The sequence below is a fragment of the Entelurus aequoreus genome, linkage group LG11 (genome assembly GCF_033978785.1).
Source record: "Entelurus aequoreus isolate RoL-2023_Sb linkage group LG11, RoL_Eaeq_v1.1, whole genome shotgun sequence".
Taxonomy (NCBI): domain Eukaryota; kingdom Metazoa; phylum Chordata; class Actinopteri; order Syngnathiformes; family Syngnathidae; genus Entelurus; species Entelurus aequoreus.
In genome coordinates this window covers 13,211,989-13,230,614 of record NC_084741.1, presented here as the reverse complement: position 1 = coordinate 13,230,614, position 18,626 = coordinate 13,211,989, and the positions used below count along the sequence as shown (strand labels likewise).

Below are 18,626 nucleotides of genomic sequence, written 5' to 3'. Positions count from 1 at the left end.
GTTGTTTTTAGCTATTTTAACCACTAACCTTAGCCCCTATGAGCAAAATAATGACAATAATATATACAATAAAGTCATGATTATTATAATAAAGCCATCATTTTGCTCAAAATATTAAAGACAAATACACAATTTAATGAGAATAAAGGCTATTTATTCAAGAATTATGAATTTAAACTAAAAATAGTAAAAAAAAAAAAAAAAAAAGCAGAAATACTGCAATAATTAAGTCAACATTGTGTGGCACATTTATTGTTTTTAGCTATTTTGAACACCTAACCCTATGAGCAAAATAATGACAATAATATATACAATAAAGTCATGATTATTAAAATAAAGCCATCATTTTGCTCAAAATATTAAGTACAAATACACATTATAATGAGAATAAAGGCTATTTATTCAAGAATTATGAATATAAACTAAAAATAGTAAAAAATAAAAAAAGCAGAACATTGTGTGATGGTAAAGCGGATAAAAAAACATTTTAAATTACAAGAATAAAGTTGCACTTTTATCATCAATGTTTAGAGAAAAAGGTTTGAGTTTGACTAGAATTAAGTTGTATTGCAAGAATAAAGTCATAATTATTATTAGATTAAAGTTAATATGTCACACAGAGACAAATTGCAAAAATAAATTTTACAAGAAAAAAAAAATCATTTTATGAGAATAAAACCAAAAGAGTAAGTACATTTTTATTTAATAATACAGACACAAATATTTTTTTTTGTTTTTTTGAGAAAACAACACTGAAATACTTTTTGTTGTACATTGTAAGTCGTTTTTGTACTTAAGTATTTTGGTTTTATTTTTAAGCAATATCATGTATTTCAATAATACTAACCTACTAACTCCGAACTATGGGAGACCGGGCCTTTTGCCCCACCGCTCCCAGTCTGTGGAACGCTCTCCCTGACCACCTGAGGGCACCACAGACTGTGAATGCTTTTAAAAAAGGCTTAAAAACCCTTAAAAAAAACCAAAAACAAATTTTGTTAGATATATATATGTGTGCTAGTTCTAGCTATTAGGCTGTTGTAGTTTTTATTTTATTTTACTATTTATTTTACTCGTTGGGGGCAGCTATTTGTGGTTGTAGCGTTGTTATTTTTTAAATGCACTGTAGCACTTTGAGGTTGTTTGTTCAATGTAAAGTGCTTTTACAAATAAAATATATTATTACTATTATAACTATTACAATAGATTTAATTCTATGTAATTTTCATGATGTCTTTTGTTCATGATTGGCAGGGAGGAATAAGATGTTTTGTTATTGACGCATCAGCGAGTGTGTGACACACTCAATGGCTGTACTGACACTGCCCTGGTACCGTGTTGTTGTCTAATGGCGCCATCTGCTGGAGTCATAAAGTCACTGCATTTAAATAAAAAGATCAAAATAAGAGTTAGCAAATATCATTCACTGTATATTCCAATTACTGTAAATTGCTTGAAACCCTGCGGCGAATTTATGGATTTTTCTTCGCTGGCGGCCATAATGCAAATAGTTTAAAAATATAAAAACAAGCAAAATGTGGTAAATTTTATGAAAAGAGTCGTAATTTTACTTGAAAAAAGTTACAATTTTATAAGAAAACTTTAAAATGTTGGCAATATTATAATAATAATGGGAATTTTACTTGGCAAAATTATAACAAAAGTCATTATTTTTATCCAAAAAATGTCACTATTTTACAAGAACAACAAAAAAATTGGCAACATTGTGATAAAAGTCCGATGCGGTGCTCTTCTGTTTCGACTTGAGCCTTCAACCGGAAGTAGAAGTGCCGTCCCGTCTTCTAACTGTCCGTAGCGTTTCAACTGGCGCGGATTCTTCGTTCATCACTCCAAGCAACGTTTGTCATTTTTAAAATATAACCAAAATGAATTATTTCCCACTAAACCGTCCCCACGTGTGACGTCTGTAGGAGTGTTTTCATGCACATTTGTACGTGCCATCGTCATGTGATCAAGCCGGCGTCGTTAGCATCAGCTAACTTACAATGGCAACTTGTTTTGTATTGTTTCAGTTTCGCAAATTCCTCAGGGAATTCACCAAAACGTCACCGCGGCGTTATCGAGTCTGTTTAGCTGATTGGCAGCTCGTGGGTCCATGGCCATGACTTCTGTTTTGCTCGATCAGCCGTTTTACTGCCGCGTTACATGGAAACAATTAAGGTATGTAAATAAAGATTATACAGGGAAAAAAACACGCACTCTCCCCAAAAAAACGTAATAAATTTTTTTTAAAAAAATAAAGAGGTGCGCGGCAAAAAGTGCAGTTAATAAAATGGTTGTCCACACCTTTTTTATGATTTTATTATCCTATGATACTGTGCGGAGTCTTTGATTTAGTTTCTACAATTTTCACATTTCGTCTTAATATTTGTGCACTTTCATTTTGAAGTTGTTCTCGATTTATTAGAACAAATTGATTGACCACAGCTGTGACTATTTAAACCAGAGGTGTCAAACTCAAAGCCCGGGGGCCACATCTGGCCCGCGACATCATTTTTTATCTGGCCCGCAAACACCTGGAAATGATACGTGTCAATAAAGTACTTCATATTTTCTCACTAAATGTAATGGATTTTTGTCATTTTGACAGGAAATAATATATGTACTGCTTGAAATTGCGTCCCTTTTAAACTTTAATATTATCCAATATTGCATCAAATATATTATAGTATATTATATACCGTATATTATATAAATTATATTACTATATTATTATTATTATTATTATATTATGTATATTATGTATATTATTATTATTATTATTATATATATTATGTATATTATTATTATATTATATATTATATTTATTATGTATATATTATTATTATTACTTTTATTATTATATTATATATTATGTATATTATTATTATTATTATATTATATATTATATTATATATATTATATTATTATTATCATTATATTATATATTATATATTATGTATATGATATTATTATTATTATTATTCTGTATAATATAATATTATATATTATATAGTATATTATCATACTTTCCAAGCATTTGTTTGTCTACATAAAAATACTTAACTACCCATCAAATTGATAAAAATGACAATACATTTTACATTGTTCTTTACAGCATATTACTGTAAATTAGTTGAAAAAATGTATTATTATTATTATATTATATATTATATTATATATATTGTATTATTATTATTATTATTATACTATATATTATATATATTATGTATATTATATTATTATTATTATTATATATATTATGTATAGTATAATATTATATATTATATTATTATATTATACAGTATATTATCATACTTTCCAAACATTTGTTTGTCTACATAAAAATACTTAACTACCCATCAAATTGATAAAAATGACAATATATTTTATGTTGTTCTTTACAGCATATTACTGTAAATTAGTTGAAAAAATGTATTATTATTATTATATTATATATATTATGTATACTATTACATTATTATTATTAATATTATATATTATTATATATATTATTATATTATATTATTATATCATATAGTATATTATCATACTTTCCAAACATTTGTTTGTCTACATAAAAATACTTAACTACCCATCAAATTAATAAAAATGACAATACATTTTACGTTGTTCTTTACAGCATATTACTGTAAATTAATTGAAAAAAACTTCTACTGTTTTTTTGCGTTAAAGTTCTGTTGACCGAGCTGCCAGTTTTTGACTGTAAAAATGTAGGGTTGTTGTTTTTAACGGTGTATTACTGTAAATGGAAAGAGGGTACATTTGTTTTTACGGTAGAAAAACTGGCAGCGAAGTCGGCAGAATAAAAAAAATAACTTGTACTGAATTTTAAAAATTCCGGCAACTAAGCTGCCGGCTTTTTCCGTAAAAACCGCTCCCAAAAAAACAGTGGTAGGGTTTTTCCATTTACCGTAAAATGTTGTAAAAAAGCAAAACAACAACACTATCATCCTACCGGCGACGAAGCAAACCCTCCAGAGGCCCGAGTGCAGAGCCATCTTGACCTCCATTGTCTGGTTCTGCTGCAGGATGACTCCCTCCACCATGATGAGCCAGTAGTCTGTGGACACGGCCACGCCCACCAGCAGCAACCCGCAGGCCCCGAACACCGTGGACAGGATGGTCAACGCCCGGCTGCTGCACGAACTCATCTGGGGGGGGGGGGGGCACAGCGGGGAGAGGGTCAGGGGTGTGTAAGTGTGTGTGTGTTCTTGTATTTCTACAAGTTAGTACATAAATCATGGTCCCAATACGGAAAACCATTGCATCTAATAGAGAGCCAAATACTAGAGTCCGTGAACATTGCTCCAAAGTCAGGATTTCAACGGCTGATTTGACCACTTCCTGTGCTGACGTAAGACAAGCCATATGTGAGCATAGGATGAACAAATACACGACGCTACTAAGACTATAGTGGCCATTAACAGTTAGCTTCTACAGCTGGGTTGTCCAAAGTGTGGCACAGGGGCCATCTGTGGTCCCTGACTTCTTTGTCATCAGACTTAAGCACGTTACTAAAAACTAAAATTAGACCCCTGGGGGTGACATCCATCAAAATGAGGGTGGTCCCAAAAAGGAGGGATTTTTCAAATTGACTGTGTGTCGCTTTTAAAAGTGCTTCCCCTCTGGTCAACATATGAAATAACAAGTGTGTGCAAGAAATTGAAATTTGACCGTTTTGGCCAAAAATTATAAAAAAAAATAAATAAATATGTGTATAGAGACATACTGTAATAACGAAGTAAATAATGAAGATTAAAAACCAATTACAATTTTTTTTAAATAAATGAACTAAAATCAGTATTTTTCTCACAATGTGTCGACTTTTTTCTTATAAAATTGGGAACAATTTCTCATATTCTTTTTGTTTTTGTAACATTGCAATATTTTCTCGCAAAATAATTATTTTTAATGTAAAATTATTACTTTTTAATGCAAAATGGTGACATTTGTCATACAAAATTCGGACTTTTATCACAATATTGCCTATTTTTTTAATTGGTGTTGTAAAACAGTGACATTTTTTTGAGTAAAATGATTACTTTTGTCATCATTTTGCCAAGTAAAATTCCGATTAATATTAAAATATTGCCAACAATTTGAAGTATTCTTACAAAAGTGTGACTTGTCGAGTAAAATGACGACTCTTTTCATAAAATTGCCAACATTTTAAGCTTTCCTTGTAAAACTGCGACTGTTATTGAGTAAAATTCCAACTTTTATCATAAAATTGCAAAACATGAAGTAAATAATGAAGACTAAAAACCAATTACAAACAAAAAAATTCAAAAAAATAAATAAAGTAACTAAAAGCAGCCTTTTTCTCACAATGTGTCGAATTTTTTTTTTAAATAAAATTGGGAACAATTTCTCATATTCTTTCTGTTTCTGTAATATTGCAATATTTTCTCGTAAAATAATTATTTTTAATGTAAAATTATTACTTTGTAATGCAAAATGTAGACATTTGTCATATAAAATTCTGACTTTTATCACAATATTGCCAATTTTTTTTGTTGTTCTTGTAAAACGGACATTTTTTTGAGTAAAATGATGACTTTTGTCATCATTTTGCCAAGTAAAATTCCGATTATTATTATAATATTGCCAACATTTTAAAGTTTTCTTACAAAATTGTGACTTTTGCCGAGTAAAATGACGACTCTTTTCATAAAATTGCCAACATTTTAAGCTTTTCTTGTAAAACTGCGACTGTTATTGAGTAAAATTCCAACTTTTATCATAATATTGCACAAATGTTCAGTTTCTCTTGTAAAATGTTGACTTGTGTTGAGTAAAATGACGACTTTTATTATAATACTGCCAACATTCTAAGTTTTTGTTGTGAAATTGTGATGCATAGTATGTATATATTATTAATGTTGTAAATACACTTCTTTATATATCTAGAAAAGGTGGTCCTAAAGAGGGAGGCATTTTTCTCACGTCTCAAGATGACCAAAAACCAATTACAAACAAAAAATTCAAAAAAATAAATAAATAAAAGAACTAAAAGCAGCCTTTTTCTCACAATGTGTCAACTTTTTTTTTTTTTATAAAATTGGGAACAATTTCTCATATTCTTTCTGTTTCTGTAATATTGCAATATTTTCACGTAAAATTATTATTTTTAATGTAAAATTATTACTTTTTAGTGCAAAATGGTGACATTTGTCATATAAATTTCTGACTTTTATCACAATATTGCCCATTTTTTTGTCGTTCTTGTAAAACAGTGACTTTTGAGTAAAATTATGTCTTTTGTCATCATTTTGCCAAGTAAAATTCAGATTATTATTATAATGTTACCAACATTTTAAAGTTTTCTTATAACATTTGGACTTTTGTCGAGTAAAATTCCAACTTTTATCCTAATATTGCACAAATGTTCAGTTTCTCTTGTAAAATGTTGACTTCTGTTGAGTAAAATGACGACTTTTATTATAATACTGCCAACATTCTAAGTTTTTCTTGTGAAATTGTGATGCATAGTATGTATATATTATTAATGTTGTAAATACACATCTTTATATATCTAGAAAAGGTGGTCCTAAAGAGGGAGGCATTTTTCTCACGTCTCAAGATGACTAAAAACCAATTACAAACAAAAAATTCAAAAAAAAAATCAAAAAAAAGAACTAAAAGCAGCCTTTTTCTCACAATGTGTCGACTTTTTTTTTTTAAAATAAAATTGGGAACAATTTCTCATATTCTTTCTGTTTCTGTAATACTGCAATATTTTCTCGTAAAATAATTATTTTTAATGTAAAATTATTACTTTTTAATGCAAAATGGCGACATTTGTCATATAAAATTCTGACTTTTATCACAATATTGCCCATTTTTTTGTTGTTCTTGTAAAACTGTGACATTTTTTGAGTAAAATTATGACTTTTGTCATCATTTTGCCAAGTAAAATTCCGATTATTATTAAAATATTGCCAACATTTGAAAGTGTTCTTACAAATTTGTGACTTTTGTCGAGTAAAATGACGACTCTTTTCATAAAATTGCCAACATTTTAAGCTTTTTCTTGTAAAACTGCGACTGTTATTGTGTAAAATTCCAACTTTTATCATAATATTGCACAAATGTTCAGTTTCTCTTGTAAAATGTTGACTTCTGTTGAGTAAAATGACGACTTTTATTATAATACTGCCAACATTCTAAGTTTTTCTTGTGAAATTGTGATGCATAGTATGTATATATTATTAATGTTGTAAATACACATCTTTATATATCTAGAAAAGGTGGTCCTAAAGAGGGAGGCATTTTTCTCACGTCTCAAGATGACTAAAAACCAATTACAAACAAAAAATTCAAAAAAATAAATAAATAAAAATACTAAAAGCAGCCTTTTTCTCACAATGTGTCAACTTTTTTTTTTTTTTATAAAATTGGGAACAATTTCTCATATTCTTTCTGTTTCTGTAATATTGCAATATTTTCACGTAAAATTATTATTTTTAATGTAAAATTATTACTTTTTAGTGCAAAATGGTGACATTTGTCATATAAAATTCTGACTTTTATCACAATATTGCCCATTTTTTTGTTGTTCTTGTAAAACAGTGACATTTTTTGAGTAAAATTATGTCTTTTGTCATCATTTTGCCAAGTAAAATTCAGGTTATTATTATAATGTTACCAACATTTTAAAGTTTTCTTATAAAATTTGGACTTTTGTCGAGTAAAATTCCAACTTTTATCATAATATTGCACAAATGTTCAGTTTCTCTTGTAAAATGTTGACTTGTGTTGAGTAAAATGACGACTTTTATTATAATACTGCCAACATTCTAAGTTTTTCTTGTGAAATTGTGATGCATAGTATGTATATATTATTAATGTTGTAAATACACATCTTTATATATCTAGAAAAGGTGGTCCTAAAGAGGGAGGCATTTTTCTCATGTCTCAAGATGACTAAAAACCAATTACAAACAAAAAATTCTAAAAAATTAATAAATAAAAGCAGCCTTTTTCTCAGAATGTGTCGACTTTTTTTTTTAAAAATAAAATTGGGAACAATTTCTCATATTCTTTCTGTTTCTGTAATACTGCAATATTTTCTCGTAAAATAATTATTTTTAATGTAAAATTATTACTTTTTAATGCAAAATGGCGACATTTGTCATATAAAATTCTGACTTTGATCACAATATTGCCCATTTTTTTGTCGTTCTTGTAAAACAGTGACATTTTTTGAGTAAAATTATGTCTTTTGTCATCATTTTGCCAAGTAAAATTCCGATTATTATTAAAATATTGCCAACATTTGAAAGTGTTCTTACAAATTTGTGACTTTTGTCGAGTAAAATGACGACTCTTTTCATAAAATTGCCAACACTTTAAGCTTTTCCTTGTAAAACTGCGACTGTTATTGAGTAAAATTCCAACTTTTATCATAATATTGCACAAATGTTCAGCTTCTCTTGTGAAATTTTGACTTGCGTTGAGTAAAATGACGACTTTTATTATAATACTGCCAAAATTCCGAGTTTTTCTTGTGAAATGGTGACCTTTTTCTTTTGAAATTCCAACTCATTTTTCACAACAAGCTTTTTTTATATGTGCATAGTATGTATATATTATTAATGTTGTAAATACACATCTTTATATATCTAGAAAAGGTGGTCCTAAAGAGGGAGGCATTTTTCTCACGTCTCAAGAAGGTAAGAAATACAAGAAGGTGTGTGTGTGTGTGTGTGTGTTGTGTGTGTGTGTGTGTGTGTGTGGGTCACGTAAGGGAACTTGTTAGGATTGGAGGCGGGGTGTAAAATCCTGCCCATGGCGACCCTCCTCCTCCTCCTCCTCCTCCTCCTCCTCCTCCTCCTCCTCCTCCTCTCCTGTCTGCGCCAGTTAGTGCTGAAGGTGAAGTCATCCTCCTCTTCCAGCGCTAGTAAAGGTTAGCGTGACAATTTCATCTTCAACGCGCTCCAAAACGGAGGCGGTCGGCTCACGTTTGTGACTCAGCAGCGACTATTTCCCTCCTTGGCGGCGTCCCACATCACCATGAAATGTAATAGTTGTTCCGGATATGTCAACAAGCAGTCGACGTTTGTGTGTTTCAGGAACAAATAGTCCCAAGTTCAGTCATTGTGCCGCGACACTAAATAAAAGAGCCATTGATGACAGACAGCTAACGAGCCCTCGCTGCTGTATTGACATGTTGAGCTGCTGCATCGCCTCGGAGCCGGTGACAGTTCATTGTGTGAATGATCCAAGGCTTCCAAAATGCATGTATTCATTATTCAACTTCTTCTTCTTTTCCAGATTTTGCCGCGCTCTACCTTCCGCATTTTTCACCCGATTCAAAGCGTTCCAACTTCAAACTGTTCAGCCTATTCGGGAATCGCGGGCTATCCCTTGACAAATTCCAAAAATTCCCAGATTTCCCAGAATTCCAGGTTTTCCGGGACATTTTTCCCCATTCAAAATGAATTGGCCATTTTTCAACCGATTCCAACCATTCCACCTTCAACACATTCCACTATTCTGGAAATTCAAACAAACTTTTTTTCCAAGTTCAAAAAAATTCCAGGATTTTCCAGAATTCCTGGTTTTACAAAGCCCTATTTCCACCCTTTTTTCTGGCGATTATTCCTCCCACATTTTTAAACCCACTTCAACCGTTCCACCATCAAAACATTCCTCTTAATCGGGAAAAAAACAAAAATAGTTTTTTGAACGGGAAAAATTCCCAGATTTCCCAGAATTCCAGGTTTACCGGGAATTTTTTCCCCATTCAAAATGAATTGGCCATTTTTCAACCGATTCCAACCATTCCACCTTCAACACATTCCACTATTCTGGAAATTCAAACAAACTTTTTTTCCAAGTTCAAAAAAATTCCAGGATTTTACAGAATTCCTGGTTTCCCAAAGCCCTATTTCCACCCTTTTTTCTGGCGACTACTACTTCCACATATTTAAACCCACTTCAACCGTTCCACCGTCAAAACATTCGTCTTAATAAGGACAAAAAACTAAATAGTTTTTTGAACTGGAGAAATTCCCATATTTCCCAGAATTCTATGTTTTCCGGGACATTTTTTCCCCATTCAAAATTAATTGGCCATTTTTCAACCGATTCCAACCATTCCACCTTCAACACATTCCACTATTCTGGAAATTCAAACTACCTTTTTTTCCCCAAGTAAAAAAAAAAATCCAGGATTTTCCAGAATTCCTGGTTTTACAAAGCCCTATTTCCACCCTTTTTTCTGGCGATTATTCCTCCCACATTTTTAAACCCACTTCAACTGTTCCACCATCAAAACATTCCTCTTAATCAGGAAAAAAACAAAAATAGTTTTTTGAACTGGAAAAATTCCCAGATTTCCCAGAATTCCAGGTTTACCGGGAAATTTTTCCCCATTCAAAATGAATTGCCCATTTTTAACCGATTCCAACCATTCCACCTTCAACACATTCCACTATTCTGGAAATTCAAACAAACTTTTTTTCCCCAAGTGAAAAAAATTTCCAGGATTTTCCAGAATTCCTGGTTTGCCAAAGCCCTATTTCCACCCTTTTTTCTGGCGATTATTCCTCCCACATTTTTAAACCCACTTCAACCGTTCCACCATCAAAACATTCCTCTTAATCAGGAAAAAAACAAAAATAGTTTTTTGAACTGGAAAAATTCCCAGATTTCCCAGAATTCCAGGTTTACCGGGAAAATTTTCCCCATTCAAAATGAATTGGCCATTTTTCAACCGATTCCAACCATTCCACCTTCAACACATTCCACTATTCTGGAAATTCAAACAAACTTTTTTTCCAAATCCCAAAAAATTCCAGGATTTTACAGAATACCTGGTTTCCCTAAGCCCTATTTCCACCCTTTTTTCTGGCGACTACTACTTCCACATTTTTCAACCCACTTCAACCGTTCCACCGTCAAAACATTCGTCTTAATAAGGACAAAAAAACTAAATAGTTTTTTGAACTGGAGAAATTCCCAGATTTCCCAGAATTCCAGGTTTTCCGGGACATTTTTCCCCATTCAAAATGAATTGGCCATTTTTCAACCGATTCCAACCATTCCACCTTCAACACATTCCACTATTCTGGAAATTCAAACAAACTTTTTTTCCAAGTTAAAAAAAATTCCAGGATTTTCCAGAATTCCTGGTATTCCAAAACCTTATTTCCACCCTTTTTTCTGGCGACTACTCCTTCCACATTTTTCAACCCACTTCAACCGTTCCACCGTCAAAACATTCCTCTTAATCAGGACAAAAACAAAAATAGTTTTTTGAACTGGAAAAATTCCCAGATTTCCCAGAATTCCAGGTTTACCGGGAAAATTTTCCCCATTCAAAATGAATTGGCCATTTTTCAACCGATTCCAACCATTCCACCTTCAACACATTCCACTATTCTGGAAATTCAAACAAACTTTTTTTCCAAGTTCAAAAATATTCCAGGATTTTACAGAATTCCTGGTTTCCCAAAGCCCTATTTCCACCCTTTTTTCTGGCGACTACTACTTCCACATTTTTCAACCCACTTCAACCGTTCCACCGTCAAAACATTCCTCTTAACCAGGACAAAAAAACTAAATAGTTTTTTGAACTGGAAAAAGTCCCAGATTTCCCAGAATTCCAGGTTTTCCGGGACATTTTTCCCCATTCAAAATGAATTGGCCATTTTTCAACCGATTCCAACCATTCCACCTTCAACACATTCCACTATTCTGGAAATTCAAACAAACTTTTTTTCCCCAAGTTGAAAAAAATTCCAGGATTTTCCAGAATTCCTGGTTTGCCAAAGCCCTATTTCCACCCTTTTTTCTGGTGACTACTCCTTCCACGTTTTTCAACCCACTTCAACCGTTCCACCGTCAAAACATTCGTCTTAATAAGGACAAAAAACTAAATAGTTTTTTGAACTGGAGAAATTCCCAGATTTCCCAGAATTCCAGGTTTTCCGGGACATTTTATCCCCATTCAAAATTAATTGGCCATTTTTCAACCGATTCCAACCATTCCACCTTCAACACATTCCACTATTCTGGAAATTCAAACACACTTTTTTTACAAGTTCAAAAAAATTCCAGGATTTTACAGAATTCCTGGTTTCCCAAAGCCCTATTTCCACCCTTTTTTCTGGCGACTACTATTTCCACATTTTTCAACCCATTTCAACCATTCCACCGTCAAAACATTCGTCTTAATAAGGACAAAAAACTAAATAGTTTTTTGAACTGGAGAAATTCCCAGATTTCCCAGAATTCCAGGTTTTCCGGGACATTTTTCCCCATTCAAAATGAATTGGCCATTTTTCAACCGATTCCAACCATTCCACCTTCAACACATTCCACTATTCTGGAAATTCAAACAAACTTTTTTTCCAAGTTAAAAAAAATTCCAGGATTTTCCAGAATTCCTGGTATTCCAAAACCTTATTTCCACCCTTTTTTCTGGCGACTACTCCTTCCACATTTTTCAACCCACTTCAACCGTTCCACCATCAAAACATTCCTCTTCATCAGGACAAAAACAAAAATAGTTTTTTGAACTGGAAAAATTCCCAGAATTCCAGGTTTACCGGGAAAATTTTCTCTATTAAAAACGAATTGGCCATTTTTCAACCGATTCCAACCATTCCACCTTCAACACATTCCACTATTCTGGAAATTCAAACAAAATTTTTTTCCAAGTTCAAAAATATTCCAGGATTTTACAGAATTCCTGGTTTCCCAAAGCCCTATTTCCACCCTTTTTTCTGGCGACTACTACTTCCACATTTTTCAACCCACTTCAACCGTTCCACCGTCAAAACATTCCTCTTAACCAGGACAAAAAAACTAAATAGTTTTTCGAACTGGAAAAAGTCCCAGATTTCCCAGAATTCCAGGTTTTCCGGGACATTTTTCCCCATTCAAAATGAATTGGCCATTTTTCAACCGATTCCAACTATTCCACCTTCAACACATTCCACTATTCTGGAAATTCAAACAAACTTTTTTTCCCCAAGTTAAAAAAAATTCCAGGATTTTCCAGAATTCCTGGTTTGCCAAAGCCCTATTTCCACCCTTTTTTCTGGCGACTACTCCTTCCACATTTTTCAACCCACTTCAACCGTTCCACCGTCAAAACATTCCTCTTAATCTGGACAAAAAAACTACATAGTTTTTTGAACTGGAAACATTCCCAGATTTCCCAGAATTCCAGGTCTTCCGGGACATTTTTCCCCATTCAAAACAAATTGGCAATTTTTAAACCGATTCCAACCATTCCACCTTCAACACGTTCCACTATTCTGGACATTCAAACAAACTTTTTTTCCAAGTTAAAAAAAATTCCGGGATTTTCCAGAATTCCTGGTTTTACAAAGCCCTATTTCCACCCTTTTTTCTGGCGATTATTCCTCCCACATTTTTAAACCCACTTCAACCGTTCCACCATCAAAACATTCCTCTTAATCAGGAAAAAAACAAAAATAGTTTTTTGAACTGGAACAATTCCCAGATTTCCAAGAATTCCAGGTTTACCGGGAAAATTTTCCCCATTCAAAATGAATTGCCCATTTTTCAACCGATTCCAACCATTCCACCTTCAACACATTCCACTATTCTGGAAATTCAAACAAACTTTTTTTCCAAGTTCAAAAAAATTCAAGGATTTTACAGAATTCCTGGTTTTACAAAGCCCTATTTCCACCCTTTTTTCTGGCGACTATTACTTCCACATTTTTCAACCCACTTCAACCGTTCCACCGCCAAAACATTCCTTTTAATCTGGACAAAAAACTACATAGTTTTTTGAACTGGAAAAATTCCCAGATTTCCCAAAATTCCAGGTATCCCGGGACATTTTTCCCATTCAAAATCATTTGGCAATTTTTAAACCGATTCCAACCATTCCACCTTCAACACGTTCCACTATTCTGGAAATTCAAACAAACTTTTTTTCCAAGTTCAAAAAAATTCCAGGATTTTCCAGAATTCCTGGTTTTACAAAGCCCTATTTCCACCCTTTTTTCTGGCGATTATTCCTCCCACATTTTTAAACCCACTTCAACCGTTCCACCATCAAAACATTCCTCTTAATCAGGAAAAAAACAAAAATAGTTTTTTGAACTGGAAAAATTCCCAGATTTCCCAGAATTCGAGGTTTACTGGGAAATTTTTCCCCATTCAAAATGAATTGCCCATTTTTAACCGATTCCAACCATTCCACCTTCAACACATTCCACTATTCTGGAAATTCAAACAAACTTTTTTTCCAAGGCCAAAAAAATTCCAGGATTTTACAGAATTCCTGGTTTCCCAAAGCCCTATATCCACCCTTTTTTCTGGCGACTACTACTTCCACATTTTTCAACCCACTTCAACCGTTCCACCGTCAAAACATTCGTCTTAATAAGGACAAAAAACTAAATAGTTTTTTGAACTGGAGAAATTCCCAGATTTCCCAGAATTCCAGGTTTACCGGGAAATGTTTCCCCATTCAAAATGAATTGGCCATTTTTCAACCGATTCCAACCATTCCACCTTCAACACATTCCACTATTCTGGAAATTCAAACAAACTTTTTTTCCCCAAGTTAAAAAAAATTCCAGGATTTTCCAGAATTCCTGGTTTGCCAAAGCCCTATTTCCACCCTTTTTTCTGGTGACTACTCCTTCCACGTTTTTCAACCCACTTCAACCGTTCCACCGTCAAAACATTCGTCTTAATAAGGACAAAAAACTAAATAGTTTTTTGAACTGGAGAAATTCCCAGATTTCCCAGAATTCCAGGTTTTCCGGGACATTTTATCCCCATTCAAAATTAATTGGCCATTTTTCAACCGATTCCAACCATTCCACCTTCAACACATTCCACTATTCTGGAAATTCAAACACACTTTTTTTACAAGTTCAAAAAAATTCCAGGATTTTACAGAATTCCTGGTTTCCCAAAGCCCTATTTCCACCCTTTTTTCTGGCGACTACTATTTCCACATTTTTCAACCCATTTCAACCGTTCCACCGTCAAAACATTCGTCTTAATAAGGACAAAAAACTAAATAGTTTTTTGAACTGGAGAAATTCCCAGATTTCCCAGAATTCCAGGTTTTCCGGGACATTTTTCCCCATTCAAAATGAATTGGCCATTTTTCAACCGATTCCAACCATTCCACCTTCAACACATTCCACTATTCTGGAAATTCAAACAAACTTTTTTTCCAAGTTAAAAAAAATTCCAGGATTTTCCAGAATTCCTGGTATTCCAAAACCTTATTTCCACCCTTTTTTCTGGCGACTACTCCTTCCACATTTTTCAACCCACTTCAACCGTTCCACCATCAAAACATTCCTCTTCATCAGGACAAAAACAAAAATAGTTTTTTGAACTGGAAAAATTCCCAGAATTCCAGGTTTACCGGGAAAATTTTCTCTATTAAAAACGAATTGGCCATTTTTCAACCGATTCCAACCATTCCACCTTCAACACATTCCACTATTCTGGAAATTCAAACAAAATTTTTTTCCAAGTTCAAAAATATTCCAGGATTTTACAGAATTCCTGGTTTCCCAAAGCCCTATTTCCACCCTTTTTTCTGGCGACTACTACTTCCACATTTTTCAACCCACTTCAACCGTTCCACCGTCAAAACATTCCTCTTAACCAGGACAAAAAAACTAAATAGTTTTTCGAACTGGAAAAAGTCCCAGATTTCCCAGAATTCCAGGTTTTCCGGGACATTTTTCCCCATTCAAAATGAATTGGCCATTTTTCAACCGATTCCAACTATTCCACCTTCAACACATTCCACTATTCTGGAAATTCAAACAAACTTTTTTTCCCCAAGTTAAAAAAAATTCCAGGATTTTCCAGAATTCCTGGTTTGCCAAAGCCCTATTTCCACCCTTTTTTCTGGCGACTACTCCTTCCACATTTTTCAACCCACTTCAACCGTTCCACCGTCAAAACATTCCTCTTAATCTGGACAAAAAAACTACATAGTTTTTTGAACTGGAAACATTCCCAGATTTCCCAGAATTCCAGGTCTTCCGGGACATTTTTCCCCATTCAAAACAAATTGGCAATTTTTAAACCGATTCCAACCATTCCACCTTCAACACGTTCCACTATTCTGGACATTCAAACAAACTTTTTTTCCAAGTTAAAAAAAATTCCGGGATTTTCCAGAATTCCTGGTTTTACAAAGCCCTATTTCCACCCTTTTTTCTGGCGATTATTCCTCCCACATTTTTAAACCCACTTCAACCGTTCCACCATCAAAACATTCCTCTTAATCAGGAAAAAAACAAAAATAGTTTTTTGAACTGGAACAATTCCCAGATTTCCAAGAATTCCAGGTTTACCGGGAAAATTTTCCCCATTCAAAATGAATTGCCCATTTTTCAACCGATTCCAACCATTCCACCTTCAACACATTCCACTATTCTGGAAATTCAAACAAACTTTTTTTCCAAGTTCAAAAAAATTCAAGGATTTTACAGAATTCCTGGTTTTACAAAGCCCTATTTCCACCCTTTTTTCTGGCGACTATTACTTCCACATTTTTCAACCCACTTCAACCGTTCCACCGCCAAAACATTCCTTTTAATCTGGACAAAAAACTACATAGTTTTTTGAACTGGAAAAATTCCCAGATTTCCCAAAATTCCAGGTATCCCGGGACATTTTTCCCATTCAAAATCATTTGGCAATTTTTAAACCGATTCCAACCATTCCACCTTCAACACGTTCCACTATTCTGGAAATTCAAACAAACTTTTTTTCCAAGTTCAAAAAAATTCCAGGATTTTCCAGAATTCCTGGTTTTACAAAGCCCTATTTCCACCCTTTTTTCTGGCGATTATTCCTCCCACATTTTTAAACCCACTTCAACCGTTCCACCATCAAAACATTCCTCTTAATCAGGAAAAAAACAAAAATAGTTTTTTGAACTGGAAAAATTCCCAGATTTCCCAGAATTCGAGGTTTACTGGGAAATTTTTCCCCATTCAAAATGAATTGCCCATTTTTAACCGATTCCAACCATTCCACCTTCAACACATTCCACTATTCTGGAAATTCAAACAAACTTTTTTTCCAAGTCCAAAAAAATTCCAGGATTTTACAGAATTCCTGGTTTCCCAAAGCCCTATATCCACCCTTTTTTCTGGCGACTACTACTTCCACATTTTTCAACCCACTTCAACCGTTCCACCGTCAAAACATTCGTCTTAATAAGGACAAAAAACTAAATCGTTTTTTGAACTGGAGAAATTCCCAGATTTCCCAGAATTCCAGGTTTACCGGGAAATGTTTCCCCATTCAAAATGAATTGGCCATTTTTCAACCGATTCCAACCATTCCACCTTCAACACATTCCACTATTCTGGAAATTCAAACAAACTTTTTTTCCCCAAGTTAAAAAAAATTCCAGGATTTTCCAGAATTCCTGGTTTGCCAAAGCCCTATTTCCACCCTTTTTTCTGGTGACTACTCCTTCCACGTTTTTCAACCCACTTCAACCGTTCCACCGTCAAAACATTCGTCTTAATAAGGACAAAAAACTAAATAGTTTTTTGAACTGGAGAAATTCCCAGATTTCCCAGAATTCCAGGTTTTCCGGGACATTTTATCCCCATTCAAAATTAATTGGCCATTTTTCAACCGATTCCAACCATTCCACCTTCAACACATTCCACTATTCTGGAAATTCAAACACACTTTTTTTACAAGTTCAAAAAAATTCCAGGATTTTACAGAATTCCTGGTTTCCCAAAGCCCTATTTCCACCCTTTTTTCTGGCGACTACTATTTCCACATTTTTCAACCCATTTCAACCGTTCCACCGTCAAAACATTCGTCTTAATAAGGACAAAAAACTAAATAGTTTTTTGAACTGGAGAAATTCCCAGATTTCCCAGAATTCCAGGTTTTCCGGGACATTTTTCCCCATTCAAAATGAATTGGCCATTTTTCAACCGATTCCAACCATTCCACCTTCAACACATTCCACTATTCTGGAAATTCAAACAAACTTTTTTTCCAAGTTAAAAAAAATTCCAGGATTTTCCAGAATTCCTGGTATTCCAAAACCTTATTTCCACCCTTTTTTCTGGCGACTACTCCTTCCACATTTTTCAACCCACTTCAACCGTTCCACCATCAAAACATTCCTCTTCATCAGGACAAAAACAAAAATAGTTTTTTGAACTGGAAAAATTCCCAGAATTCCAGGTTTACCGGGAAAATTTTCTCTATTAAAAACGAATTGGCCATTTTTCAACCGATTCCAACCATTCCACCTTCAACACATTCCACTATTCTGGAAATTCAAACAAACTTTTTTTCCAAGTTCAAAAATATTCCAGGATTTTACAGAATTCCTGGTTTCCCAAAGCCCTATTTCCACCCTTTTTTTGGCGACTACTACTTCCACATTTTTCAACCCACTTCAACCGTTCCACCGTCAAAACATTCCTCTTAACCAGGACAAAAAAACTAAATAGTTTTTCGAACTGGAAAAAGTCCCAGATTTCCCAGAATTCCAGGTTTTCCGGGACATTTTTCCCCATTCAAAATGAATTGGCCATTTTTCAACCGATTCCAACTATTCCACCTTCAACACATTCCACTATTCTGGA

General features: G+C 33.5%; 1 protein-coding gene across 1 annotated transcript in view; it reads right to left on the bottom strand.

The window, feature by feature from the left end:
* cacng7b (calcium channel, voltage-dependent, gamma subunit 7b) overlaps window positions 1-4,411 on the bottom strand; it is a 20,206-nt gene extending 15,795 nt beyond the window's left edge. The window contains exons 1-2 of the mRNA XM_062064124.1: window positions 4,285-4,411; window positions 3,980-4,175 (exon numbers count right to left, since the gene is read on the bottom strand). Of these exons, the coding sequence (XP_061920108.1) occupies window positions 3,980-4,175; window positions 4,285-4,392 (304 nt within the window). The 5' untranslated portion in view covers window positions 4,393-4,411. The remainder of the gene's footprint in view (window positions 1-3,979; window positions 4,176-4,284) is intronic.
* Window positions 4,412-18,626: the final 14,215 nt, after the last annotated feature.